The sequence below is a fragment of the Anolis carolinensis genome, chromosome 2, assembly GCF_035594765.1.
Source record: "Anolis carolinensis isolate JA03-04 chromosome 2, rAnoCar3.1.pri, whole genome shotgun sequence".
NCBI classification, from domain to species: domain Eukaryota; kingdom Metazoa; phylum Chordata; class Lepidosauria; order Squamata; family Dactyloidae; genus Anolis; species Anolis carolinensis.
In genome coordinates this window covers 122,987,429-123,015,112 of record NC_085842.1, presented here as the reverse complement: position 1 = coordinate 123,015,112, position 27,684 = coordinate 122,987,429, and the positions used below count along the sequence as shown (strand labels likewise).

Below are 27,684 nucleotides of genomic sequence, written 5' to 3'. Positions count from 1 at the left end.
ACATGTGGTCACTGGATTGGGCTGGATCCAGCTGTGAATACCTCAAAATCACTGGGTTACACCAGAGTTTCCTGGAAGTTCCAGATTAATTATGGTTCCCCTTATGCCAGATTAATGCCAAGAAACAGTGCTTCTGTTGCATAACAGCTCATACAGAATGTGGACTACTCATCACAGTTGCAAGGTGAGTCCATTTTATTTAGCCCATCTACATAGGCCTCAGAAGGAGGCAACTTCATATTTTCCTGTGCTCCACCAGACTGAATAAAGCCAAACTAGCATGAAGACAGTGACAAAATCCATTTTAAAGAAGTGAAAATGCTACAAAAAGACCAAGGGAGACTGGAAACATAAGCAGTAAATAATAACGTGCTATACATCTGGGGAAATGCAGGCTAATGCTGCCACAGGAAATTACTGAGAAGCCAAAAATTGAGAAAGTGATAATGCCTCAAAAAGACCTCAGAGTCCAAGAGTAATAGCAGAAAGCAAATTAAATATGATTCTGCAAGGTGAGCTCATTGCTAAAATGGCCAGTGATGATCTGAGCTGCATGCACAAGCACAACTTGTTTTGGAAGAGAAATCTAATATGTCTCTTCCTTTAAGATTATACTTCATCCCCATGGGAAATACAGTGATACTATATTCAGAGCAGGGCACCTAACTGCAGAAAGATACAAATATAAAATAAAAAGGACAGAAAAGAAAGTGCCAGAGCAAAAACAGTAATCTGAGGGATCATTGCAAAAGTCGAGACTGAAAAAAGTCTTAAACACATTAGCATACATGTTAATTGGAAACATTATTAATCTGAGTAATTTTTAATATTTTACAAGATCATAATCAATCCTCTGTCTCTTGTATTTCATTTTGACTCAATTATACAAGCAAAATACCAAACTGAAAGATATTTCTCAAGCTTGTGTTCTATGGAAAATTAGAACACAAGCCTGGCTGGTCAAGATGGCCAAGGAACAATTCAATAACACAAGTCAAGTCAAACTGTTTTGAATCCAAATACTTCACATCCTAGAGATGACAGAAATTATTTAATGCTATCTGTTGAGCATTGGCTTATGACTCTGGAGACAAAGTTTAAATTCTTGCGCAGCCATATAAACTCCTTGGGTAACCACGGGCAAATCATATTCTCTTGGGTTCAAAAATGACTTAAAAGCATGCAACAAACTCTCTTCCTGGATTAACTTTGTGCAACCATTGGTTATGTGTCCCTGGAAGAGACTTGGATCTGCCACTCCATTTTTGGGCCTTTCTGATGGAGCAATTCTGCTTCAGGGTTTCACCAACAGAAGAACATTCCTGCTAGTAGAAGTAACTTGTTAGCACAATATGCTAAAGTTTAGCTTTTTTTAAAAAAATCACTCTAATGTTTGTATTTTGTCCATGTCTGTATTGAAACCCTATCAATATAAGCACCTTTCAGACCATTAGAATCATACTGGCTTTAAACCCTGATTTAAGCATACTGCTCAGCATGATTTCAGATATGCACAGATAGGTGAATATTGCTTCTAAGGAAGCTGAAAGCATCCACACCAATGTATGGATGTGAGGAGGATGGCAGCAGAAGTGAAGTCCTATTGTCAGTAATTCTCTGGTCTCAATCTGATGTGAAATGTGAAAGTTCTATGGTGAGTAGGCAGTAACAATAGGCTCTTCTACAATCAGTCCTTCTGTGTCTCAGTACATTCTGTTGACTGATGATAGGCTTTGCTCCTTTCTATATTCTATAACGTTCATTGCAACACATGCATCGCTACATCCTAAAGGACATCAGAACAGCCTTGTTCCTTTAATGTTGGCATAACAGTGAGCTATAGAACTGTCAGAGTAGGGGAAGACAAATGGAAGAGAGATGCAGAGCAGGGCATTGTGTTCAGCTCACAAGTGACAGAATGATTGCTGTTGCATCACAAACATTTGCCTATGTCACAGCAGTTTTAGATGTGGATTGAATGGAACTATAATTACACATACACATGTGCACTAAACACACTCAATTTAGACGTATTGTTTGCGTCTATATATTTGCCCTCAAACACCAAAGTCTCTGAGAGATTTTGAGAAGAATAAACATTTCTAGGGAGGCTTGCACTTTCTTCCATTTTCTATCATTCACATGTTTGTATAGGATCACACATCCCACATCAAGAAAATTGACCATGTGCTCTCTAAACTATAAGTGGATAAAATTATAGATCTGGACCCACCTGGAGATCTCAGGGTGATTTGTCATAGATCAGCAAAGATTTTAACTCCCAGTTATTTAACAACTTTAAAATATAACCGTTCTTATCCTAAACTGAACAGCAGGAATGAGACATTAGAAATGATTTTGTGCCCTGCTGTCTGAGCCAATCACAAGAAGGAACCATCTCACATCTCTTCTTTCCAAGCTGGGTCTATAAATACTGGGAAATGCTCCTCCATTTTCCAGTCGTGTCTTGGCTGTGTGAGAGAGAGGTTGCTTGTTTCAGTGCTCTGCTTTACTACTACCTAGATATTCATTGGTGTATTTCTCCCATTTGAATTCCTTTTTGCCTTGCTTTTTGCTCCAATAAGATAAAGGTAAAGGTTTTCCCCTGACATTAAGTCCAGTCATGTCTGACTCTGGGGGTTGGTGCTCATCTCCATTTCTAAGCCAAAGAGCCGGCGTTGTCCGTAGACACCTCCAAGTGTGGCCGGCATGACTGCATGGAGCACACTTTTCCTTAATATCAGTCCTCCTTTTTTCCTATTTCACTAGGGAGTTGAAGAATGTGGATGTACATTGGGTGGGGGGCTTTTTGGGGTGTTTTTTCAAGTCTTAACTTTGTGGTGGGGTGGTAAAGGGAAGAGAGGGGTCAGGGGATAGCCTGACTCCCTTGAGTTCCCATGGGATAATTTTTTCCATCCCTCCCCAGCCCTATCTATCTTGTTGCTTGTACTCTGCCCTGCACCATCATTTCTCCACAATATATAATTTTAAAAAGCCCTTCTCCTTCATCTCTTAGACTCTCTCATTTTACCCCTCCCTGCCCTTACTGTGGAGGCTTGTGTACCCCTGCTGCCCCAGTTCATCCGGCTTGTGTGTATGTGTGTGCCTGTGTGAGTGTACCCTTAGGTGGCTTCTACCTGCCCCACTGCACCAGTCTAGCAGTATCAGCCTCCCTCACCCCAAACACTGTTTTTTTAATAATAATAATAATAATAATAAATAAACAAAGCTCATGGAAGTTGTTTGTAATGTTCACATCTTTGACTCACACACTCTCTCTGCCCTGCTGCTGCTGCTGCTGCTCCTCCCTGTGGAGACATTCCAGGGGATAGGAGGAGGAGCTTTTGAGGTTTTTTTTAAAGGAACTTTTATTTCATGAAACTTTAGAAAATTACTAAAAATTGTGGGATGACCCAAATATTATGAAATTTGGGAGGCTTGCAGTGGTAAATATGTCCTCCTAATGTGGCCACGTTTGTCCCAATAGCCTAATGTAGGCAGTTTCCAGATGAACATCAATTCTCCTTTCTCACCGATAATCCTCTTGCATGATTCTTTAGCGGTAATTTTAAAAATGTATTTATTCGTGTGCAATCTCAATATATCATCACTTAGCTGTTGTTATATTTCCCCCTTTTTAGATTTAGATTATGGACTTCTGATATTCTGTACCTTTTGTAATTAAAAGAAAGAAAGAAAGCAGTATGGGCGGAAACTATACTTCCCATGTGATAGCTGAGAATGTGGAGGATTACTGTGGAAATGGACAAAAGTACATTGCATGTGATGATGGTGAATATATTATCTGTTTTCATTATAAATGCAATAGAACAAATTGCTACAGTAAGAAGACTATTCCCTCGATTTCTCCCCGTCATGAGATGAGGCCCCTACTGTGCAAAAGCTGGGCCCAGGTGAGTATTAGGTAGGAAATCAAAAATTAAAATTGTGAGTACTGTAATGTCAAATGCAAATAATTGATGGGAGCCACATCATTTGCCACATACCACAAATGGCTTAAATTCTCTAACATAAGATGTATGCATTTCTGAATGAAACAAAAATATGATGGACATTGTTATATAAACAATTTCACAAGAGTGATGTCATTCCCATGAAATTCATGAAAATGAGGTTCTGGGTAGTCACATGAGCAGAATTCCCATTATCCTCTATTCTGCACCTTCTGTGTCTGCCCAAATGTTTACCCAAGTCTGCCTTTGGAGCTAAATTGTATTGGGGCACATTTGGAGGAATGTGGAGGAGAGGTGTCTGTGCCACCAACAGTGCTCCTTCCATTGGCAGATGGACATCACCAGCCGGTGACAGTGCAATATATACTAAAGTCTGCCTTTAATGCCTATCTTATTGCTTCTTTGTTGTGAATGGGAAACCAAAAATCTGGGTTGTTATCAATGCACATTTTCAGCATAACATTTGTTGTATTATATAATATCTATTGGAATTAATGTTAGAATTTTACAGGGCAAGAACAAAAGCCGAGCAACCTGTATGATAGAGAAATTTAACAAGTCAAGATTATGTTGGAACTGTAGAATATTTTGGAACTGTCACCTGTCAATTTTCTAACTTCTTTCTACATTTTCCTGTATTGCAAATCAGAGATCTGTTTATCCCCTTCTTTAAGTATCAAGCCCAAAGGCTCTTCTACAATATTTTAGGTAACCTACCAGGTATTCTTCTCATGTTAAAAAAACATAATTACATTTGAAATGAAAAACAGAATGAAGAAAACATTAATATTTTATCCTACGGGTAGATTTTCTGCATGGTGTGTGGGGAATTAGGTGCACAAATCCCATTTATGCTAATAGACCTTGCGTGTCTAATTCCTTATGCACTGCATTGCAAATTTACCCCCTAGTGTCTTTGATGATACAGAGGACCAGCTCAGAGGGGGAGAGAAATGAGTGATTTATTTTATGATCCTGTCAATCACAGTGGCAACCAGAGAAAACTGCAAAGCCAGTTTTAACCTCTGCAGAAACAGCTACTTTGACCATATGTTTTTGCTTCTTGCCAGATGTCGTCATTCATCAATTGCTCATTAAGAAAACAGTATGTGCATAAATAAAAAAAACCCAAAACCCGAAGCAACTTGTTTCACCCACATATAAAACAAAACAAAACAAAAAACAAAAACCCTTGCAAAAAATCATATTCTAAACCAGCTCAACAACATTTTTCCACTTTTGGTGCCAAATCAGGTGGGGTCACAACTGGATCAACCATAGAAGAGCAGGCCATGATTCTAGGTGAGGAAAGGAATAATACATCAAACATTAGTCAATCTTTATTAAAATAATGTTCCCGCTTATTTGATTATATCATGGGACATGTATTATATATTGCACTGTATTGTATTAAAGAATGGAGAGAATATTCAAAAATATTTGAAAAATTGTTTTAAAATAATCTCCATAAAATCCTGTCAAGAATAATACTGAACTGGCAGTATTGTCCCAGTTCAGGGCTTTTTCTGTGCAAACCCCATACATGGCTGTTTTGAGGATAAAATAGCATTTTCTATGGAGGTAACTGCATTTTCTGTGCAGAAAACAATATTTCTCTGTGGAAATATTATTTTATGAACCATTTTTCTGTTCATAAAATGCTATAATTAGATATTCTTTATTGTTAGTTGATTGACCCGGGACTTTGACTTTACAAAAACTGTCCAGACCCTCTTAGAAAACTGCAGCTTCTATGTGGAGTTTCAGGGCCAGAAAAGCATATGGAGGAGGCAAAAGAATGGTTTACCCCAAGGCAGCATTCTTGCACCAACCTTATTTAATATCTTCACGAACGATCAGCCACAACCACCACTCACAAAGAGCTTTATATATGCTGATGACCTTGGCCTTACAACACAAGCAAAAGATTTTGAAAAGCTGAAAAGCAACTCACCAATGCCTTGAAAGATCTCTCCAGCTACTACAAAGAGAACCACCTGAAGCCTAACCCTGCCAAGACACAAGTGTGTGCTTTCCACCTACGTAACCGCGAAGCCAACAGGAAACTGAAATTTACTTGGGAAGGCCAAGAGCTCAAACACTGTTTCCATCCTAAATACCTTGGTGTCACCTTAGACCGAACACTAACATATAGGAAACACTGCATGAACACCAAGCACAAAGTAGCTGCACGCAATACCATCCTGCGGAAACTGACTGGCAGCGCATGGGGAGCAGACCCACAAGTAATAAGAACATCAGCCCTGGCCTTGTCTTTCTCAACTGCAGAGTATGCCTGTCCTGTTTGGCACAAGTCTGCCCATGCAAAGCAGGTGGACATAGCACTGAATGAAACATGCAGAATCATCATGGGATGCCTTAAACCTACACCTGTTCATAAACTCTACAAGTTAGCTGGCATTGCCCCCCCTGACGTGCGACGGGAAGTTGCTGCTAACGGTGAGAGAAAAAAGGTCAAACATTGTGAAAGCCACCCACTGCATGGCTATCACCCTCCTCCCACTAGACTCAAATCAAAGAGGGCTTCATGAGAACCACCACTCCTCTTGATGTTCCTCCAGCAACAGCAAGGGTGTCCCTCTGGGCAGCTAAACCTGGCAATTCTAACTGGATAGCCCCCCAAGAGGGTCTTCCTCCAGGGGCAAACCAAGAATGGGCAACTTGGAAGTCCCTGAACAGACTCAGAAGTGGAGTGGGCAGATCAAAAGACAACTTGGCAAGGTGGCACTACCTGGAGGAATCCTCCACCTTGTGTGACTGTGGAGATGAACAAACAACTCAGCATATGTATGCTTGCCCACAATGCCCTGCTTCATGTACAGAGGAGTTGTTGTTTAAAGCTATAGACAATGCGGTTGCTGTTGCCCGTTTTTGGTCCAAAACTATTTAGTTGCTTGTGATTTCTTTTTTTATTATTATTTCCATTATTTGAAATGTATTTGTTGTACAATGCTTTTGACACGAAATAAATAAAGTTGATTGAAAATCTTTTAATAATATTTCTGCCATGTTTTATTCAATCTTATGAAATAAGCATTGCAATTGCCTAATCCTGAAGAAATAACAGATAATAAAAAGATGATCCAAAGACATACAAAAGAATTAATTTTGTTAAGGAACCAGTTGGGAAATATAAATAACATTGGTCCTTAAATGTTATATCTCATTTAATTAATAACTTAATGAATAACTCTAAAATTATGTTACTATCCAACTTAAATCAAACTCTAGGTTTTAAAAAATAAATGACAAAAGTTGCTACTTTTAGAATTTCTTAAACTCAATAATTTAATTGGTTTTAACTTGATACTCCTTTTTCCCAGATAACAACTGCATGAGACAGGTGGAAATCAACCAGATTTCTAGTTTTAAGGTCAAATTAAAAAAAAAACAATAGCTTTCCAACCTTTTCTTCACCATGGACCCCCTTTAAAATACCTTTTGTGGATGTGGGCCCCCAAGACTCTATTCAAGATTTAAGGCACTAGTGTCAAGAGTCAGACGCCAATTAGCAGACAAAAATAGAGTTTATTCAGCAGATAAGCCAAAAAGTAATGTTAACACAGAAAAAAACCTTGAAACACTTCACTATCAGTGCTTCAAGAGCAGTTCAAACAAAAATGTAATTCAGCAACACAAGCAGGTAAAAACAAAACTAAACAAACTTAGTGCAAACTGCACTTTCTGAGTCCAAGCCCTGCTAGCCGGCTCTGTAGTTTTCAAAGGAACAGTTCCCAAAAGAAAACACCAAATTGGTCAGGAAACAAACAAACAAACTAAGAATGCAGTAGACTGCTTCCACAATGTGGATAAAGCCGAAGGCTCCAAAAGGATGGTGAAAAGACGTCGTCCGGGATTCCAAGGTCAGGTCAGGAGATAACAGCGGTGTCCAAAGAGCAAGCCAGGAGTCAAAAGCCGATAGTAGTCATCAATCACAGGGCGAAGGCAGTAGCAAGGTCAAATTCCGATCCAAGGTCTGAAGAGGGTGCAGTCATCCAAAACAGGTCCACGATAAGACACAGCGAGAGCCAAGCTAGGTGATAACAGCAGATTCAAATCATAGTCCAAGTCCAGTCTTCATGGAAACACAGAGATCCCAATGGCGCCTCAGCAACACCTTGCCACACGCAAAGTGCAGTGGCCAAACATTCCCATTTTATTCCCCTTCCTCCTGGGTGACCAAACACTCACACCCAAACACCAGGTGTCCCAAATCTACTCAGAGTCTGAGCTCCACACAGCTAGAGCTCGTGGATCTGGAGTACCTAGCAATTCGTCGGAGTCCCAATCATCCTGCCCACACTTAGCCCCATGAACACTTAAAGAACCATCCTCCCTTCTCCAAGCATCCCAATTGGGATCAGCTCCTGCAGAAACCCCAGGTTCAGAAGTATCCATAGACCCCAAATCCCCAGACATCTCCGGTGGCTGTGCCCATTCAGTGCCCGCTTCCCCAGCCACCACCTGTTCCTCAGCATCCATCTCCCCATCTGAATCTTCCTCAGAAGATCCCCCATATAGCTCTCTAAGTCACTTCCTGCGCAACTCCTCCAGTGAACCCTCATCACGAGGGTTTTTTCTTCCTCTTCGAATTCCATCCCCATCAACCATAATCCCCGAAGGCGCAGTCACAACAACTAGACTTCATCAAGTAATTATTTCAGTTTTCTAATGAAAGACTTTCAAATTTAGAAAGAAAGGGATATAATAATATTAAAATAGAATATTTTCATGATGTTTCCATATGAATTTAAAATAATACGATTGACACTACTAAAAATTAATAATTTAATAATAATAGTAATGATCGCAGAACAGTAATAACATTAATAGACAGTAATAGCAGTAACAATAATAAAATCATAGAATAATAGAGTTAATAGTATTAATAGTTAATAATAATTATAATAATAATAACAACAACAATAACAACAATACATTTTCTCTCAATCTGCCCATTTTTGGGATATTCATTCAAATTAAACTGCAAAAAATCATAACATTTCTTTAATGCTTTGAAGATCCCCTGTGATGACATAGCGGACCCCAGATTGAGAACTACTGCACTAGACTGTCATGTAAAACCAACAACGGTCAAATAATAGTAACTGCTCAACTGTAGGAAGCATCCAACTGATTAAGATACCACAATTTTTGGAAGTCATTTTATGTCTCTTAACATCATAACTGTGTTATTAAGATGCCACAAACATTTTAGGAGATAAAAACAATTGGTACTCTTTCATGATCCAGGCAGAGGCCACTTGGGGGGGGGGGGAGGGGGGCTAGATAGAGAAGGGAGTTGAAGAAGGAAAACCATTTCCTCCATTTTTGCTGGCTATTTCCCCTCCCCACTTCCCATTTCGTAAATAAGCATGGTTTCCACGACAGGGAAATGCGTGGGGGAATAACAAGAAAACATAGGGAAATGGATTTACTACTTCAACCCCCTTGTGGCATCCGCCCAGGTAATGTAACAGTACCAAACATTTTTTCAATGTTTCAGATTGTCAAAAAACACCACAAGCTTTTTTTTTGGGGGGGGGGGGGGTATGTAGCCAGATTTCATTAAATGACATTGTAGCACTGTGATGTTGTTCTATGTATTGTCTTATCCATAATTGGGTGGGATAACATTGTTTGTAAAGTCTTGGAAAACACACTATGACTGCCCCTGCAAGCTGAAATAAGTCACAAGATAAACAGATATCACTGGCCCTTATCTATGCACTCTCTCCCACAGAAATGAACCATGAGGTTCATTTGGTGTCGTGTTCACGACACTGCTTTATATTCTCATTGGCTTTTAAAATCTTGCATCTTCAGCCTTGTATTATATTGTACCTTTATTTTCAGAGTTTTATTTTTGGGGAAAATGCATTAGGTTCCTACTGACAGCGACATGGCATGATTTATTTTCCTTGTTCTTTCTTTTAGAAGCATTTGAATGCTGATCTTAAAAAACTGTGACCAAGATCCAGCATTGAAACACATTGGCTACTAGGCTTGCTCAAATAATTCGTTTTCCCCGTTTACCGTTATTGATTCGTTTTTTTCGGATTTTTTGAATCAATATTGAATCTTGGCTGTCCACACGCCTGGATATCGCGGTTTCGAACCGCGATTGGCCGTTTTCCGTAATGGCGCCTTTTTTTTCGTTTTTAAAAAATGCTTTGTCAAATCATCCAAACTTTTTTAAGTCCACTGGGGCAATCTAGTGTGTTGTTTGCCCCTTGTAGCCAATCAGAGAGCACGTTTAACCAGGGGGAGGGGCTGGTAGGACGTGCTTAATGAAAACAGCGTGCACACGCCTCGTGGCTCAGTCGCACTGGGACTTTTGGAGAGGGTGGAAGGGTAGAGATTCATTGGTGTAGGCAGGCAGGAAACATTGCTGCGTCACAGCATGGCTGTGTGAAGACCAGGACAGGAGAAAAGGTGGGGTGGTCTGTGGCTGAGTTTGGTGGTGTGGGTCTTAGGTCTTTCTATTTCTTTTGTTGTTGCAAACTTGCAAAGGGCTGTCCTGTGGGTGTTTTTCCTGTTCAAAATACAACTCCTTTTGGGGAAAGAAAAGCTTGCCTTTGTGCCTTGCCTTCTTTGTGTGTGTGTCTGCCAGGGACGCTTTGAAAAAGAGTTGCATATCCCATCCACTTCAAAATACAACTCCCTTTGGGGAAAGGAAAGCCTGCCTTTCTGCCTTGCCTTGTGTGTGTGTCTGCAGGGACGCTTTGAAAAAGAGTTGCATATCCCATCCACTTCAAAATACAACTCCTTTTGGGGAAAGGAAAGCCTGCCTTTCTGCCTTGCCTTGTGTGTGTGTCTGCAGGGACGCTTTGAAAAAGAGTTGCATATCCCATCCACTTCAAAATACAACTCCCTTTGGGGAAAGGAAAGCCTGCCTTTCTGCCTTGCCTTGTGTGTGTGTCTGCAGGGACGCTTTGAAAAAGAGTTGCATATCCCATCCACTTCAAAATACAACTCCTTTTGGGGAAAGGAAAGCCTGCCTTTCTGCCTTGCCTTGTGTGTGTGTCTGCAGGGACGCTTTGAAAAAGAGTTGCATATCCCATCCAGTTCAAAATACAACTCCTTTTGGGGAAAGGAAAGCCTGCCTTTCTGCCTTGCCTTGTGTGTGTGTCTGCAGGGACGCTTTGAAAAAGAGTTGCATATCCCATCCACTTCAAAATACAACTCCTTTTGGGGAAAGGAAAGCCTGCCTTTCTGCCTTGCCTTGTGTGTGTGTCTGCAGGGACGCTTTGAAAAAGAGTTGCATATCCCATCCACTTCAAAATACAACTCCCTTTGGGGAAAGGAAAGCCTGCCTTTCTGCCTTGCCTTGTGTGTGTGTCTGCAGGGACGCTTTGAAAAAGAGTTGCATATCCCATCCACTTCAAAATACAACTCCCTTTGGGGAAAGGAAAGCCTGCCTTTCTGCCTTGCCTTGTGTGTGTGTCTGCAGGGACGCTTTGAAAAAGAGTTGCATATCCCATCCACTTCAAAATACAACTCCTTTTGGGGAAAGGAAAGCCTGCCTTTGTGGCTTGCCTTGTGTGTGTGTCTGCAGGGACGCTTTGAAAAAGAGTTGCATATCCCATCCAGTTCAAAATACAACTCCTTTTGGGGAAAGGAAAGCCTGCCTTTCTGCCTTGCCTTGTGTGTGTGTCTGCAGGGACGCTTTGAAAAAGAGTTGCATATCCCATCCACTTCAAAATACAACTCCTTTTGGGGAAAGGAAAGCCTGCCTTTCTGCCTTGCCTTGTGTGTGTGTCTGCAGGGACGCTTTGAAAAAGAGTTGCATATCCCATCCAGTTCAAAATACAACTCCTTTTGGGGAAAGGAAAGCCTGCCTTTCTGCCTTGCCTTGTGTGTGTGTCTGCAGGGACGCTTTGAAAAAGAGTTGCATATCCCATCCACTTCAAAATACAACTCCTTTTGGGGAAAGGAAAGCCTGCCTTTCTGCCTTGCCTTGTGTGTGTGTCTGCAGGGACGCTTTGAAAAAGAGTTGCATATCCCATCCACTTCAAAATACAACTCCCTTTGGGGAAAGGAAAGCCTGCCTTTCTGCCTTGCCTTGTGTGTGTGTCTGCAGGGACGCTTTGAAAAAGAGTTGCATATCCCATCCACTTCAAAATACAACTCCTTTTGGGGAAAGGAAAGCCTGCCTTTCTGCCTTGCCTTGTGTGTGTGTCTGCAGGGACGCTTTGAAAAAGAGTTGCATATCCCATCCAGTTCAAAATACAACTCCTTTTGGGGAAAGGAAAGCCTGCCTTTCTGCCTTGCCTTGTGTGTGTGTCTGCAGGGACGCTTTGAAAAAGAGTTGCATATCCCATCCACTTCAAAATACAACTCCCTTTGGGGAAAGGAAAGCCTGCCTTTCTGCCTTGCCTTGTGTGTGTGTCTGCAGGGACGCTTTGAAAAAGAGTTGCATATCCCATCCACTTCAAAATACAACTCCTTTTGGGGAAAGGAAAGCCTGCCTTTCTGCCTTGCCTTGTGTGTGTGTCTGCAGGGACGCTTTGAAAAAGAGTTGCATATCCCATCCACTTCAAAATACAACTCCTTTTGGGGAAAGGAAAGCCTGCCTTTCTGCCTTGCCTTGTGTGTGTGTCTGCAGGGACGCTTTGAAAAAGAGTTGCATATCCCATCCAGTTCAAAATACAACTCCTTTTGGGGAAAGGAAAGCCTGCCTTTCTGCCTTGCCTTGTGTGTGTGTCTGCAGGGACGCTTTGAAAAAGAGTTGCATATCCCATCCACTTCAAAATACAACTCCCTTTGGGGAAAGGAAAGCCTGCCTTTCTGCCTTGCCTTGTGTGTGTGTCTGCAGGGACGCTTTGAAAAAGAGTTGCATATCCCATCCACTTCAAAATACAACTCCTTTTGGGGAAAGGAAAGCCTGCCTTTCTGCCTTGCCTTGTGTGTGTGTCTGCAGGGACGCTTTGAAAAAGAGTTGCATATCCCATCCAGTTCAAAATACAACTCCTTTTGGGGAAAGGAAAGCCTGCCTTTCTGCCTTGCCTTGTGTGTGTGTCTGCAGGGACGCTTTGAAAAAGAGTTGCATATCCCATCCACTTCAAAATACAACTCCCTTTGGGGAAAGGAAAGCCTGCCTTTCTGCCTTGCCTTGTGTGTGTGTCTGCAGGGACGCTTTGAAAAAGAGTTGCATATCCCATCCACTTCAAAATACAACTCCTTTTGGGGAAAGGAAAGCCTGCCTTTCTGCCTTGCCTTGTGTGTGTGTCTGCAGGGACGCTTTGAAAAAGAGTTGCATATCCCATCCACTTCAAAATACAACTCCTTTTGGGGAAAGGAAAGCCTGCCTTTCTGCCTTGCCTTGTGTGTGTGTCTGCAGGGACGCTTTGAAAAAGAGTTGCATATCCCATCCACTTCAAAATACAACTCCCTTTGGGGAAAGGAAAGCCTGCCTTTCTGCCTTGCCTTGTGTGTGTGTCTGCAGGGACGCTTTGAAAAAGAGTTGCATATCCCATCCACTTCAAAATACAACTCCTTTTGGGGAAAGGAAAGCCTGCCTTTCTGCCTTGCCTTGTGTGTGTGTCTGCAGGGACGCTTTGAAAAAGAGTTGCATATCCCATCCAGTTCAAAATACAACTCCTTTTGGGGAAAGGAAAGCCTGCCTTTCTGCCTTGCCTTGTGTGTGTGTCTGCAGGGACGCTTTGAAAAAGAGTTGCATATCCCATCCACTTCAAAATACAACTCCTTTTGGGGAAAGGAAAGCCTGCCTTTCTGCCTTGCCTTGTGTGTGTGTCTGCAGGGACGCTTTGAAAAAGAGTTGCATATCCCATCCACTTCAAAATACAACTCCCTTTGGGGAAAGGAAAGCCTGCCTTTCTGCCTTGCCTTGTGTGTGTGTCTGCAGGGACGCTTTGAAAAAGAGTTGCATATCCCATCCACTTCAAAATACAACTCCTTTTGGGGAAAGGAAAGCCTGCCTTTCTGCCTTGCCTTGTGTGTGTGTCTGCAGGGACGCTTTGAAAAAGAGTTGCATATCCCATCCAGTTCAAAATACAACTCCTTTTGGGGAAAGGAAAGCCTGCCTTTCTGCCTTGCCTTGTGTGTGTGTCTGCAGGGACGCTTTGAAAAAGAGTTGCATATCCCATCCACTTCAAAATACAACTCCCTTTGGGGAAAGGAAAGCCTGCCTTTCTGCCTTGCCTTGTGTGTGTGTCTGCAGGGACGCTTTGAAAAAGAGTTGCATATCCCATCCACTTCAAAATACAACTCCTTTTGGGGAAAGGAAAGCCTGCCTTTCTGCCTTGCCTTGTGTGTGTGTCTGCAGGGACGCTTTGAAAAAGAGTTGCATATCCCATCCACTTCAAAATACAACTCCTTTTGGGGAAAGGAAAGCCTGCCTTTCTGCCTTGCCTTGTGTGTGTGTCTGCAGGGACGCTTTGAAAAAGAGTTGCATATCCCATCCAGTTCAAAATACAACTCCTTTTGGGGAAAGGAAAGCCTGCCTTTCTGCCTTGCCTTGTGTGTGTGTCTGCAGGGACGCTTTGAAAAAGAGTTGCATATCCCATCCACTTCAAAATACAACTCCCTTTGGGGAAAGGAAAGCCTGCCTTTCTGCCTTGCCTTGTGTGTGTGTCTGCAGGGACGCTTTGAAAAAGAGTTGCATATCCCATCCACTTCAAAATACAACTCCTTTTGGGGAAAGGAAAGCCTGCCTTTCTGCCTTGCCTTGTGTGTGTGTCTGCCAGGGACGCTTCCTGATTTTCCCAAGACAACTTTGGGAAAGAGTTGCATATCCCATACTTTCCTGTAGAACTGGAAAGTACAGGTATCCCCTTGTAAATAAATAAAACTAACTAAATGTTATAGACTACGCTTTTGCAACAGTACATTGGCAAGAATATAACACGTTGCCAATCAAGATTCAACAAATATTTCCCACCAGTAACACAACACCTAACCATCATCCCTTCTGTTACCTTAAAACACTCCCCTTGACATGAAGCGCTCAGCTGTACGCGGGTCTGGGGGAGCAAGTCCTAGTAGTGGTCAAGCCACGGCCAGGACACTGTGGGGGGCCAAAATAGTTAAGGTGGGTCCCATACGTCTGGAACGACGAACTATGGGAGTGGGTGGACTTGATGAAGAACCAGGCTGTTCTAATGCAGACAGTTCACAGGCATCCACCCGGAGCCGGCTGTCGCATGGAGCTGAGACAACTGGACGATCATTGGAACATACAGGTGTTGCCGTCCTGGAACTACAGGTGGTGGATAGTGAGGATATAGATAACCCCACCCCTCCACCCGCTACTGACAGTGAGGAGGAGGTAGAGGAGGTACTACCATCAAAACGTAGACTTCCTCATGCTGCTGAAAGGGTGCCCACGACTCCCATCTCTGAGGGCGTCGCCACAGTGGCTGTGGGGAGGCCAAGGTCATTTATTTGGGACCATTTCCATGTCCACTCTCAGAGTTCTACTTTGGCAGTTTGTAGACACTGTGGGGCAAATATCAGCAGAGGCAGAGACACGAGACATCTTGCGACCTCGGGGTTGAGCTCTCACATGAAGCGACACCATCCCTCCATTTCGCTGAGAGGGGGAACTGCAAGCCCTTCCAGTGGCAGCCTTAGCACGCAAAGTTCACCAGGTGAAGATAGTGGAAGGCGGACACAGTCCACCATGGAGGATTGGGCCATTCCATTACCCAGAAAGAAAACGGGGGAAACATTGCTCACACCCCAGCAGATAACCCAAACTGTGGGAGAGATGATTGCCCTAGATCACCATCCCTTCCGCCTGGTAGAACAAGAAGGCTTTGTACGCCTTATGAAACGACTGTGCCCCCGCTACAAAATCCCCTCCCGTCACACCTTTTCCAGAAAAGTAATTCCCGGCTTGTACGAGGGCTGTAAGGAACGCATTATCCACATGTTGCGTAGCGCCATGGGAGGACACATCCATTTTACCTCTGATATTTGGTCAAGCTTGGGAGGAGGCCACTCCTACCTCTCTCTCACGGCACATTGGTGGGAGAAGGAAGGCACTATGGATACATCCCATCGTTGGGCACTCCTCGCATTGGAGGTAGTTGATCGTGATCACAAGGCAGAGACCATCTGCAACTATCTGGAAAACATGATGGGGGAATGGATGCAGTGTAGGCCGGAAGAAATGAGGAGGGGCTTTATGGTGACGGACGCAGGGAAAAATATGATCAAAGCGGTTGAAAGTGCCGGGTTTCAGAATGTGTCCTGCATGGCCCACTTGCTTCACAATACCGTCAAGGAAGGTTTAAAGAGCCAGGAAGAGCAGTCGGGCAGCAACACAAACATCTCCCTGCTGATCGAGCGCTGTAGAAAGATCGCGGGCTACTTCCACCGGAGCATCAAGGCAGCCCGGCAGCTGAGAGACAGGCAGAGCCTTGAAGGCCTCCCGCAGCACAAGCTACTCCAGGACGTCTCGACTCGGTGGAATTCAACCTTAAAAATGCTCGAACGCATGGTCGAGCAGCAGAAGGCGGTACACGGCATCTCCCTCACTTTGGTTGCGCCTGTTAGCAAGCTTGTTCCAACTAAGCAAGAGTGGGACACCATCTCCCAGCTAGTAGACGTACTAAAGCCATTCAAACATGCCACTGAGACACTTTCGGAATCAAAAGCTCTTCTGAGCCAGGCAGTGCCCATGGTCTTGAGGCTAAGGAGGCACCTAGAAAGGCTTGGTGCCGGTCGAACAATTGACTCCCTGGCTGGACCGCTGACACCGCCGGTCCTGGAGGTGGTGAGGAGGTTGTCCTTTGCTGTACGGAAACGGCTAGAGCCACTTCTTTCCAGCAAGGTCCATATGCTGGCGGCCTTGTGTGATCCACGGCTAAAGTACAACGTCTGCCCAAAAGACTTTACCATGTGGAAGGCCCAACTTGTTGACCTTGTGAGGGAGGTCTTTGCTGCCAGGGTGGAGGAAACGGGCACAGCGGCCCCTCTTCCAGAACTGCCTGTCACCCCAAGCACTAGCGCTAGTGGCGAGACGGAAAGTCCCGCGGAGCCGGTAGGGGGTTGCCGTAGGGATACGGATCTCCAGCCGCGAACAGGAAACGTTTTCTTTGCAGAGACGGTGGCCATACTTGCCTGCTCTGAAGAATCCTCTTTGCTGGCTTCTGCTCAAAAGGTAGACTCGGCCGAATGCTCGGTCAACAGGTACTTTGAGGAGCCTCCGGAGATAATTTCTTGTGATCCATTGTCCTATTGGGCTTCACGCGAACACATGTGGCCGGATCTGTCGCACGTAGCCCGCCAGTTCCTCAGCTGTCCTCCCACCAGCGTCCAGAGCGAAAGGGTCTTCAGCATAGCGGGAGATGTAGTCACGCCCCACCGCAGCTTGCTGGACCCTCAAACAGTTGAGAAACTTGTTTTCCTGAAGGCCAACCTTCCTGTGTTGAATTTCCCAGATTTGGATTTTGAGACCGACTGCTCCTAGAGCAACAGTTCTCGTCCTTTAACCAACTCTGCTTCAGAGTAACTTTGGCCAATTTTTTTGGGCGTCCGGGCGGGGGGGTGGCCCCTTTGGACTCTGTCCAACAACTCTCTCCTCTATCCTACAATGCTTTCCTCTCTCTTTTCCCTTCCTTTCTCCTCTTTTTCATCACTCGACGTTGCCCCACTGACGTTTTTGGGTTCATCCATCTCAAGGGGCCGTTTCACGAATCATGTAATCATGGAATCATAGAAAAGTAGAGTTGGAATAGAACTCATGGGCCATCGAGTTCTCCCCCAAGAAAGACGCAGGAAGTATCATTCAAAGCATCCCCGACAGATGGCCATCGAGCCTATGCTTAAAAGCTTCAAAAGAAGGGGCCTACAACACAGTCCGGGGGAGACAGTTCCACTCCCGAACAACCATCGCGGAGAGAAGTACTATCTTTCATTTGTCCCTGTTGAACTTAATATACTTTTGGCCCATCTCTGTATTCGGAAGTTACAAAACGTTTTCTCTCATGTAATACTGGCTCTGTAGAGGTTGAAGGATATTCTGTGGAAAATTAGACCATAAAAGCCAAGGTAGATAATGCTTCCTCTTTGTGTTCTGTTCGGATTTCATTCAATTCCCTTTTTATTTGGGGGGGGGGGGGAAATATTACCATCACGAGCCATGACTGTTTGGTCTTCTACAGATCCTCGCAGCTCCTGTACAGAAAGAGCACTGTTATATTTGATGTGGATACTTCAGATAATCATTTCAGGTGTAGGAATACGCCAGACTCTCACTTTACAGAGGTATACTATCTGTCCATCTGAACCTTTGAGGATGTCTTTATCCACTGGAATTAATACACCTCGACTTGGGACAGAACTTCTCTAAATTGTCATCTTTCAGTGTCCCATTGTCTAGAGCGGGTGTGGTTGCCGCAGTGGTCATGGGACGGCCGCCTTTGGTTCCCCTAGCCCTCTGCCCGCTTACGCGGAGGGTGCCTTTATAACTCGGAGGGGGGAATCATCAAAGACAGTGGTACTCCTCCGCCTTTGCCAGCATTTCTCCAAATGGTTGTCTAGTGTCCCTTCTCCTTTATATGCCGTGGTCTACGCTGTGGTCGTTAAACGGCCGCTTTTGGGTCCCCTCCCCCTTTGACCTGGCACGCAGAGGGTGCCGTTCCCCCTTCAGGACGTGTGCCTTGCGGCTGCTTTAGAAGTTTGGGCGCAGGTTACGCCGAGTGGAAATTGCCTTTTGCTGGCTTGTTGGGAAAACGATAGAAGAGGTACACGGCCTTCCCCTTGGGTGGTGGGGTGTTGCTGTGGGTAGAGGCTTAAATCGCAAAAACAAAAAACTTTGTGGGAGGGCCGTGCCGAATTCTCCGGGATGCATGCCGGCCAACTGTGGCCGGCTGGCTCAGGGTGGGGTCTTTGCTGCCCTTTGTTTCTCCCCTTACTTTTCTTTTCTTTTTGCTGCCTCTCGGACTACGTGACGCCAGACTCTAGAGGTATATGCCCTTCCCCCTTCAGGGCGTGTTCCTTTGCGGCTGCTTGCAATGTGTGGGCGCAGGTTACCCAGAGTGGGAACAGCCTTTTGCTGGCTTGTTGGCAGGACGATAGAAGAGGTACACGGCCTTCCCCTGGGGTGGTGGAGTGTTGCTGTGGGTAGAGGCTTAAATCGCAAAAACAAAAAACTTTGTGGGAGGGCCGTGCCGAATTCTCCGGGATGCATGCCGGCCAACTGTGGCCGGCTGGCTCAGGGTGGGGTCTTTGCTGCCCTTTGTTTTTTCCCCTTACTTTTCTTTTCTTTTTGCTGCCTCTCGGACTACGTGACGCCAGACTCTAGAGGTATATGCCCTTCCCCCTTCAGGGCGTGTTCCTTTGCGGCTGCTTGCAATGTGTGGGCGCAGGTTACCCAGAGTGGGAACTGCCTTTTGCTGGCTTGTTGGCAGGACGATAGAAGAGGTACACGGCCTTCCCCTGGGGTGGTGGAGTGTTGCTGTGGGTAGAGGCTTAAGTCGGAAAAACAAAAAACTTTGTGGGAGGGCCGTGCCGAATTCTCCGGGATGCATGCCGGTCAACTGTGGCCGGCTGGCTCAGGGTGGGGTCTTTGCTGCCCTTTGTTTTTTCCCCTTACTTTTCTTTTCTTTTTGCTGCCTCTCGGACTACGTGACGCCAGACTCTAGAGGTATATGCCCTTCCCCCTTCAGGGCGTGTTCCTTTGCGGCTGCTTGCAATGTGTGGGCGCAGGTTACCCAGAGTGGGAACTGCCTTTTGCTGGCTTGTTGGCAGGACGATAGAAGAGGTACACGGCCTTCCCCTGGGGTGGTGGAGTGTTGCTGTGGGTAGAGGCTTAAGTCGGAAAAAAAAAAACTTTGTGGGAGGGCCGTGCCGAATTCTCCGGGATGCATGCCGGCCAACTGTGGCCGGCTGGCACAGGGTGGGGTCTTTGCTGCCCTTTGTTTTTTCCCCTTACTTTTCTTTTCTTTTTGCTGCCTCTCGGACTACGTGACGCCAGACTCTAGAGGTATATCCAATTCCCCCTTCAGGGCGTGTTCCTTTGCGGCTGCTTGCAATGTGTGGGCGCAGGTTACCCAGAGTGGGAACTGCCTTTTGCTGGCCTTTGGGTAAAACGATAGAAGAGGGTGGAATGATCAAAGACAGTGTTACAGTCTCCCATCACCCTGAGAGGCTGTGATTGACGCTATTGCTGCGGAACGGCCGCCTTTGGTTCCCCTTGCCCACTGTCCGCGCACACGGACGTTGCCGATTGCCCGTCAGGGCGTGTGCCTTTGCGGCTGCTTTCAAGGTGTTGGCAGAACGTTTCGCCGAGTGGTAAATGTTTTTTGCTGGCCTGTGGGTAAAACAATAGAAGAGGGTGGAATGATCAAAGACAGTGTTACAGTCTCCCATCACCCTGAGAGGTTGTGATTGACGCTGTTGCTGCGGAAAGGCCGCCTTTGGTTCCCCTTGCCCACTGTCCGCGCACACGGACGTTGCCGATTGCCCGTCAGGGCGTGTGCCTTTGCGGCTGCTTTCAAGGAGTGGGCGCAAGTTCCGTCTCGTGGAAACTGTTTCTTGCTGGTCTGTTGGTAATAACGAGGGTGGAGTGATCACAGACTGTGGGACAGTGTCCCATTCACCTTAAAAGGAAGTGTACTCAACGATGTGGCGGCAGAACGGCCGCCTTTGGTTCCCCTTGCCCACTGTCCGCGCACACGGACGTTGCCGATTGCCCGTCAGGGCGTGTGCCTTTGCGGCTGCTTTCAAGGAGTGGGCGCAAGTTCCGTCTCGTGGAAACTGTTTCTTGCTGTTCCCCTCGCCCTCTGGCCGCGCACGCGGAATCACTGAAAGAAGTGGGACACCTTGGCCTTTACCACTTCTCAAAATTGTCTTCTTTTACTGTACCATTGCCTTGTGCGGGTGTAGTCGAGAGCATGTGATGATAATCTTACGCAGAGTAAGAAGTAGAGAATCAATCCACTCAGAATCTCTTATGCTATTAAAAACAATTACTTAATAATGCCTTCATGTTTCCTTTGGAATCCACATTTCTGCTTTGTTTCTACTTTGAATTACTTTCTACTACATTACACACTATATCTTTCATAATTGTACTTCCTCAAGTTTACTTAAACTGTATGTATACCAACCAACTGAAGTCATTTCCCTCTATCCAGGTCATCTGCAGGAGAACTTTAATAACCCCTGAAGAACACACTAGTCTTACCTGCAGTGGAACTGCATGGAAACATGTGCCTAACATCAGAGCCTTAAAACCTTCCCCCTCCAAAAAGCATTATAGGTCTGTGTGGTCGTTTGTAGCCTATTTAAGAATAGCTTGACAGGCCAATAGTATTTCGCACTGTATAGTTTTTTAACTGTCAAACTACCTCCTCTTCAGTCCTCGGACTCGAGCCGTGTTTTTACACCACTGTTTTTTAAGCTGGTAATGCTGTATGCTGACTGTGACTTCAGTTATATCTTATGTCTTATTGACCCAACATGAACACAGAAGAGTCTCACTGATCAAAGCCAAACGGGCCTACCACTGCTGAAATAAGCAGATTTCTTGGATTGGACTTGTTGAAGAAAAGCATATAACACATCATATCAGGTTATTATTATCCAAATAAAGCACCATAAATGCATGTTATACAACCAAGGAGACATAAGAAGTCGTTCTATATGCTGAAATGATATGTTGCTATTGCTTACTTTATGAATTTAGCTTCAAAATATCACAATATAATGGAATCATTGACTACAGAAATGGCTAGATTTTTCCAGAGGATAGACGGTTTGCTGTTATGGAGTGTATCTTTGTGTCATGGGTTGTGGTGTGTGGGCGTGGGGCCGGCCAACGGTGGCCGGCCCCCCGGGTCTGATGGGCTTGGGCCCACATTTTGAAAGCAGACGTGAAGAAAGCATGCCCTTCCCCCTCTGGGTTCAGCGGTGTGGGCGTGGGGCCGGCCAACGGTGGCCGGCCCCCCGGGTCTGAGGGGCTTGGGCCCACATTTTGCAAGCAGACGTGAAGAAAGCATGCCCTTCCCCCTGTGGGTCCAGCGGTGTGGGCGTGGGGCCGGCCAACGGTGGCCGGCCCCCCGGGTCTGAGGGGCTTGGGCCCACATTTTGCAAGCAGACGTGAAGAAAGCATGCCCTTCCCCCTGTGGGTCCAGCGGTGTGGGCGTGGGGCCGGCCAACGGTGGCCGGCCCCCCGGGTCTGAGGGGCTTGGGCCCCCATTTTGCAATCAGACGTGAAGAAAGCCTGCCCTTCCCAGTGGGTTGCGGCGTGTGGGCGTGGGGCCGGCCAACGGTGGCCGGCCCCCCGGGTCTGAGGGGCTTGGGCCCCCATTTTGCAATCAGACGTGAAGAAAGCCTGCCCTTCCCAGTGGGTTGCGGCGTGTGGGCGTGGGGCCGGCCAACGGTGGCCGGCCCCCTGGGTCTGAGGGGCTTGGGCCCACATTTTGCAAGCAGACGTGAAGAAAGCCTGCCCTTCCCCGTGGGTTGCGGCGTGTGGGCGTGGGGCCGGCCAACGGTGGCCGGCCCCCCGGGTCTGAGGGGCTTGGGCCCACATTTCCTTTTTTTTGGTCTTCTCTCTCTTTCTCTGGGAAGGGTGCCGGCCAACGGTGGCCGGCCTAGTATTTTAAAGTGTGGGCCTTTTTGGCGGTGGCTTTTTCTGTCTTTTCTTTGGTCTTTGCTGCCTCTCGGCCTACGTGGCCGAGTTTCCCCGATGTACCGCCTCTCTCTTCTCTCGCCGGCTGTCGTTCTTTAGCCCTTTATGCTATTTTGCACAGAAGCCTCCTTTGGGGCGGTGTCCTCTGGTTTTTTTTCTCTCTCTCTCTCTCTCTCAGGGATGCGTGCCGGCAAACAGTGGCCGGCCCGGCTTAATGTATGGGCCTTGTCGCCTGTGGCTTTTTTCTTTCTTTTCTTTTCTTTTCTTTTCTTTTTGCTGCCTCTCGGCCTACGTGGCCGAGTTTCCCCCGATGCACCGCCTCTCTCTTCTCTCTCGGCTGTCGTTCTTTACCCCTTTATGCGATTTTGCACAGAAGCCTCCTTTGGGGCGGCGGCCCCTCTTTCTTCCTCACAGGGAAGCGTGCCGGCCAACGGTGGCCGGCCTAGTATTTTATAGTGTGGGCCTTTTTGGCGGTGGCTTTTTCTGTCTTTTCTTTGGTCTTTGCTGCCTCTCGGCCTACGTGGCCGAGTTTCCCCCGATGCACCGCCTCTCTCTTCTCTCTCGGCTGTCGTTCTTTACCCCTTTATGCGAGTTTGCACCGAAGCCTCCTTTGGGGCGGCGGCCCCTCTTTCTTCCTGTCTGGGAATCGTGCCGGCCAACGGTGGCCGGCCTAGTATTTTATAGTGTGGGCCTTTTTGGCGGTGGCTTTTTCTGTCTTTTCTTTGGTCTTTGCTGCCTCTCGGCCTACGTGGCCGAGTTTCCCCCGATGCACCGCCTCTCTCTTCTCTCTCGGCTGTCGTTCTTTACCCCTTTATGCGAGTTTGCACCGAAGCCTCCTTTGGGGCGACGGCCCCTCTTTCTTCCTGTCTGGGAATCGTGCCGGCCAACGGTGGCCGGCCTAGTATTTTATAGTGTGGGCCTTTTTGGCGGTGGCTTTTTCTGTCTTTTCTTTGGTCTTTGCTGCCTCTCGGCCTACGTGGCCGAGTTTCCCCGATGTACCGCCTCTCTCTTCTCTCGCCGGCTGTCGTTCTTTAGCCCTTTATGCTATTTTGCACAGAAGCCTCCTTTGGGGCGGTGTCCTCTGGTTTTTTTTCTCTCTCTCTCTCTCTCTCAGGGATGCGTGCCGGCAAACAGTGGCCGGCCCGGCTTAATGTATGGGCCTTGTCGCCTGTGGCTTTTTTCTTTCTTTTCTTTTCTTTTCTTTTCTTTTTGCTGCCTCTCGGCCTACGTGGTCGGGTTTCCCATGATGCACCGCCTCTCTCTTCTCTCGCCGGCTGTCGTTCTTTAGCCCTTTATGCTATTTTGCACAGAAGCCTCCTTTGGGGCGGTGTCCTCTGGTTTTTTTTCTCTCTCTCTCTCTCTCTCAGGGATGCGTGCCGGCAAACAGTGGCCGGCCCGGCTTAATGTATGGGCCTTGTCGCCTGTGGCTTTTTTCTTTCTTTTCTTTTCTTTTCTTTTCTTTTTGCTGCCTCTCGGCCTACGTGGTCGGGTTTCCCACGATGCACCGCCTCTCTCTTCTCTCGCCGGCTGTCGTTCTTTACCCCTTTATGCGATTTTGCACAGAAGCCTCCTTTGGGGCGGCGGCCCCTCTTTCTTCCTCACAGGGAAGCGTGCCGGCCAACGGTGGCACGCCTAGTATTTCAACGTGTGGGCCTTGTCGGCCTACGTGGTCGACGTGTTTCCCACGATGCACCGCCTCTGTCTTCTCTCGCGGCTGTCGTTCTTTACCCCTTGGTGCAATCTTGCACAGAACCCTTCTTTGGGGCGGCGGCCTCTATTTCTTCCACTCAGGGAAGCTTGCCGGCCAACGATGGCCGGCCTAGTATTTCAGTGTGTGGGCCTTGCCGGATGTGGCTTATTATTTCTTTTCTTTTATTTTCATGAAATCAGCGGGGGAGGATGGGCGGGTTGTGTTTCCACAGAACACCACTCAAAGAAACAGTTAGCGGTATCCTATACTGTTCTAAATTGCTCGACAACATAATGATAGAATCATAGAAACATGGCACCAAACATCATATAATCATAAAGCTAGAAGAGACCATCCAGTCCAACGCCATTCTGCCATGCAAAAACAATATACAGTAGAGTCTCACTCATCCAACACTCGCTTATCCAATGTTCTGGATTATCCAACTTATTTTTGTAGTCAATGTTTTCAATATATTGTGATATTTTGTTGCTAAATTCGTAATTACTACGTAATATTACTGCGTATTGAACTACCTTTTCTATCTAATTTGCTGTTAAACAAGATTTTTTGGGGCTTAATTTGAAAAATAACCTAATTTGCTGTTCAAAAGGCTTTTCCTTAATGTCTCCTTATCATCCAACATATTTGCTTATCCAACGTTCTGCTGGCCCGTTAATGTTGGATAAGCGAGACTCTACTGTATCCAGAAATATCTGGTGCTGTAACCGATATATCATTTACCGTCCCGGAATACTAGCCAGATGGCCCATGAATGGTCACAAAAGTCATAGAAATATGGTCACAGAAGTCATGGAATAATAGAAACATGGTCCCTAAAGTCATAGACTCAAAGAACCAAGTAACAGAATCATCCCAAAAGTCCTAGAATCCTAAAATGATAGAATCATAGAGTCATGGCGCCAAACATCATAGAATCATAAAGGTAGAAGAGACCATCCAGTCCAATGCTATTCTGCCATGCAAAAGCAATATAACACTCTTGCAGGCTTCATCATTACTGGATCCGTCCTTCAGGACTTTTGCAAACGTTGGATGTGCAATGTTGCTATTTCATCCAAGGCAGAAATTCAACTCATTCTTGGATGGACAAACAGAACCACAACTGCTAACGTTCCCTTAAGGCAGTGTTTCTCAACCTGTGGATCTCCAGGTGTTTTTACCTACAAGTCCCAGAAATCCCAGCCATTTTACCAGCTGTTAGGATTTCTGGGAGTTGAAGGCCAAAACATCTGGGGACCCACAAGTCGAGAACCACTGCCTCAAGGGAGAAACTGTGGCATTACCTCCGAAGTTAAAAAATTGGAAAAACCAAACTCTTCCTTGAAAAGCTGTGATTGTCTAGACATGTGGGGGTTAAATCTAGGGCAAAGGAGGGTAAAAATAGATGGGAGGGTCCAATGTGAAAGGTTTGGAACCCCTCCCCTTATATATAAAACAAAGACTCCGCCTCCAATATGTGGCATTCAGTGTGTGTCCACACCAGGGTAGAATTGGCACCATGCTCTCCAGATCAGCCATGCACGTGCCACATTATGCCCCTTCCATGTTCAGGGAGTTTGACAGATGGAAGGGCTATCTGAGCCTTGCGAAAGTGGTTACGGAGATCATCGCGGAACGCAAGAAGGTCCCATTTCCATCTCAGAGTTGGGACACAATGGAGTACGACATGCAGCTAGTCCTCAACGAGGACAACTTTGAAACAGCATCACAATGGGTTAATGGAAGCAGTTCCAGCAGCAAGAGCTCCAAAGGTAGTGCCAATGGCCAGGCTTCCCAAAACAAGGAGATTTGCAATTTCTGCAAACACAACGGGGAATCCAAGCAGGTCTATTCGTCCCACCGGCTGAAGGGGATGGACGGCACCGTGGAGTGCCCCATCTTGCGCAAATACACCTGTCCGCTCTGCGGTGCCACGGGCGAAAAGGCCCATACTTTAAAATACTGCCCACTGAGCCAAGGGAAGAGGTCGCTGTATCGCAAGTGCGGACGTAACTCGGCTGGACGCAAGGTGAGGAGATAAGAAGATCAGGAGAAGACCGAAGCATTTATTCTTAGTTTTAGTTTGACTTTGTAAAAGAACAACATTTGATTTCGAGCATCATTAACACTCTTTACATTTCCTCCCACTTTGTTTCAGGTTTGGAGAATGGAAGCCCAATTCTCTTAGACTACATTTGTGAGTCCAGAAATGTTTTTTTATGTATATTGTTGCCTTCTTTCACATTTGTTGTACCTAGGTTAATTATATTGTGTTTCTTTTAGATGTGTCAGTTGCCTAGTGTGATGACTCATGGGCCCTGCAGTCCTATTCCTGACAGTATTGTGGCAGATGAGGAGGAAAATATGGAGTTTTCCCCAGATTTCCGGTCGGAGTCAGAGCCTTGGCAGCTGCCTGAAGTTCTAGTCCAAGAACCAATTAAACCTGACCTTGGTGGGAACTCTCCCCCTTATGGGAGAAAACAGGCTTACACGACTGATAGAGGATCGAGAGAAAAATTTAGAAGTAGTGCTCGCCTTGCTGCCAAATATGCCACTGATTAGAAGTATTTCCCCTGAGAAAATACGGGGAGTCTTGCACCTGCAAGCTGGTTTCCTTCGCTCCCTGTTCTCTAGGGAAAGTGATTGTTGTTTGGGGAAACGAGACCCAATATAGGGAAATTGCGCGAAGGATTCCTTGCGGAGTCAATTCGTCAGCTCCTGGAGAGAGGTCATGTGTGTGTGGACTTCGAATCCTGTTCCTTGCCTCCTGAATCTAGTTCCAAGCCTTGTCCTCGTCTCACGGATTTACCACAGATCTTGTTCCATGCTTCAAGTTGCTTTGCCTTTAGCCACAGCTCCAGCCACGTTCCAAGTAACTTTCAGCCTTGTGTCAAGCTTCATTGGATTCAAGACTTTTTCTGTTTTCCCAACGCTTTGCTTGGCAAACCGTGTGTTGCGGTTATTGGATTATAATCTTTGGACTCTAATATTTCATATTGGACAATAATCTGCTGGACTATATTTGGCCTCATTTGAAAGGTCTGCTTCTGAACTTTATTCTACACTTGTTTTTATTGACTTTATATATTCCTTTAATAAAGATATTAGATAGAATCTGGCCTCAGTGTATGGTTATTGGTGCCCAGCAGCCTAGATCCTGACACCTTGTATCATGCTTTTTTATACATATAATCATGTTTTTTACATATGTAATATCACGTTCCTTTGACATCTGTAATTGCCTTATATCATATTTTATATTGTGTTTTATATATGCAGTTACTTTACATGTTTCTTTTATGTATGGATGTATAATTTTTACATGTTTAATTATATTATTTGCAACTATAATTGCCTAATATCATGCTTCTTTTATATATGCAATGACATCA

At 45.7% G+C, this 27,684-nt stretch overlaps 1 protein-coding gene across 1 annotated transcript; it reads left to right on the top strand.

Annotated features, from left to right (window-relative positions):
• The first annotated feature begins 24,839 nt into the window (after positions 1-24,839).
• On the top strand, positions 24,840-27,406 carry LOC134296210 (nanos homolog 2-like). Its single transcript, XM_062970481.1, has one exon. It carries the CDS (start codon positions 25,698-25,700, stop codon positions 26,331-26,333), a length of 636 nt encoding a protein of 211 aa, XP_062826551.1. The 5' UTR covers positions 24,840-25,697; the 3' UTR covers positions 26,334-27,406.
• The last annotated feature ends 278 nt before the right edge of the window (positions 27,407-27,684 follow it).

Coding starts and splice junctions, on each gene's coding strand:
- LOC134296210 (XM_062970481.1), top strand. CDS start 25,698: ATGGGAGGGTCCAATGTGAAAGGTTTGGAACCCCTCCCCTTATATATA.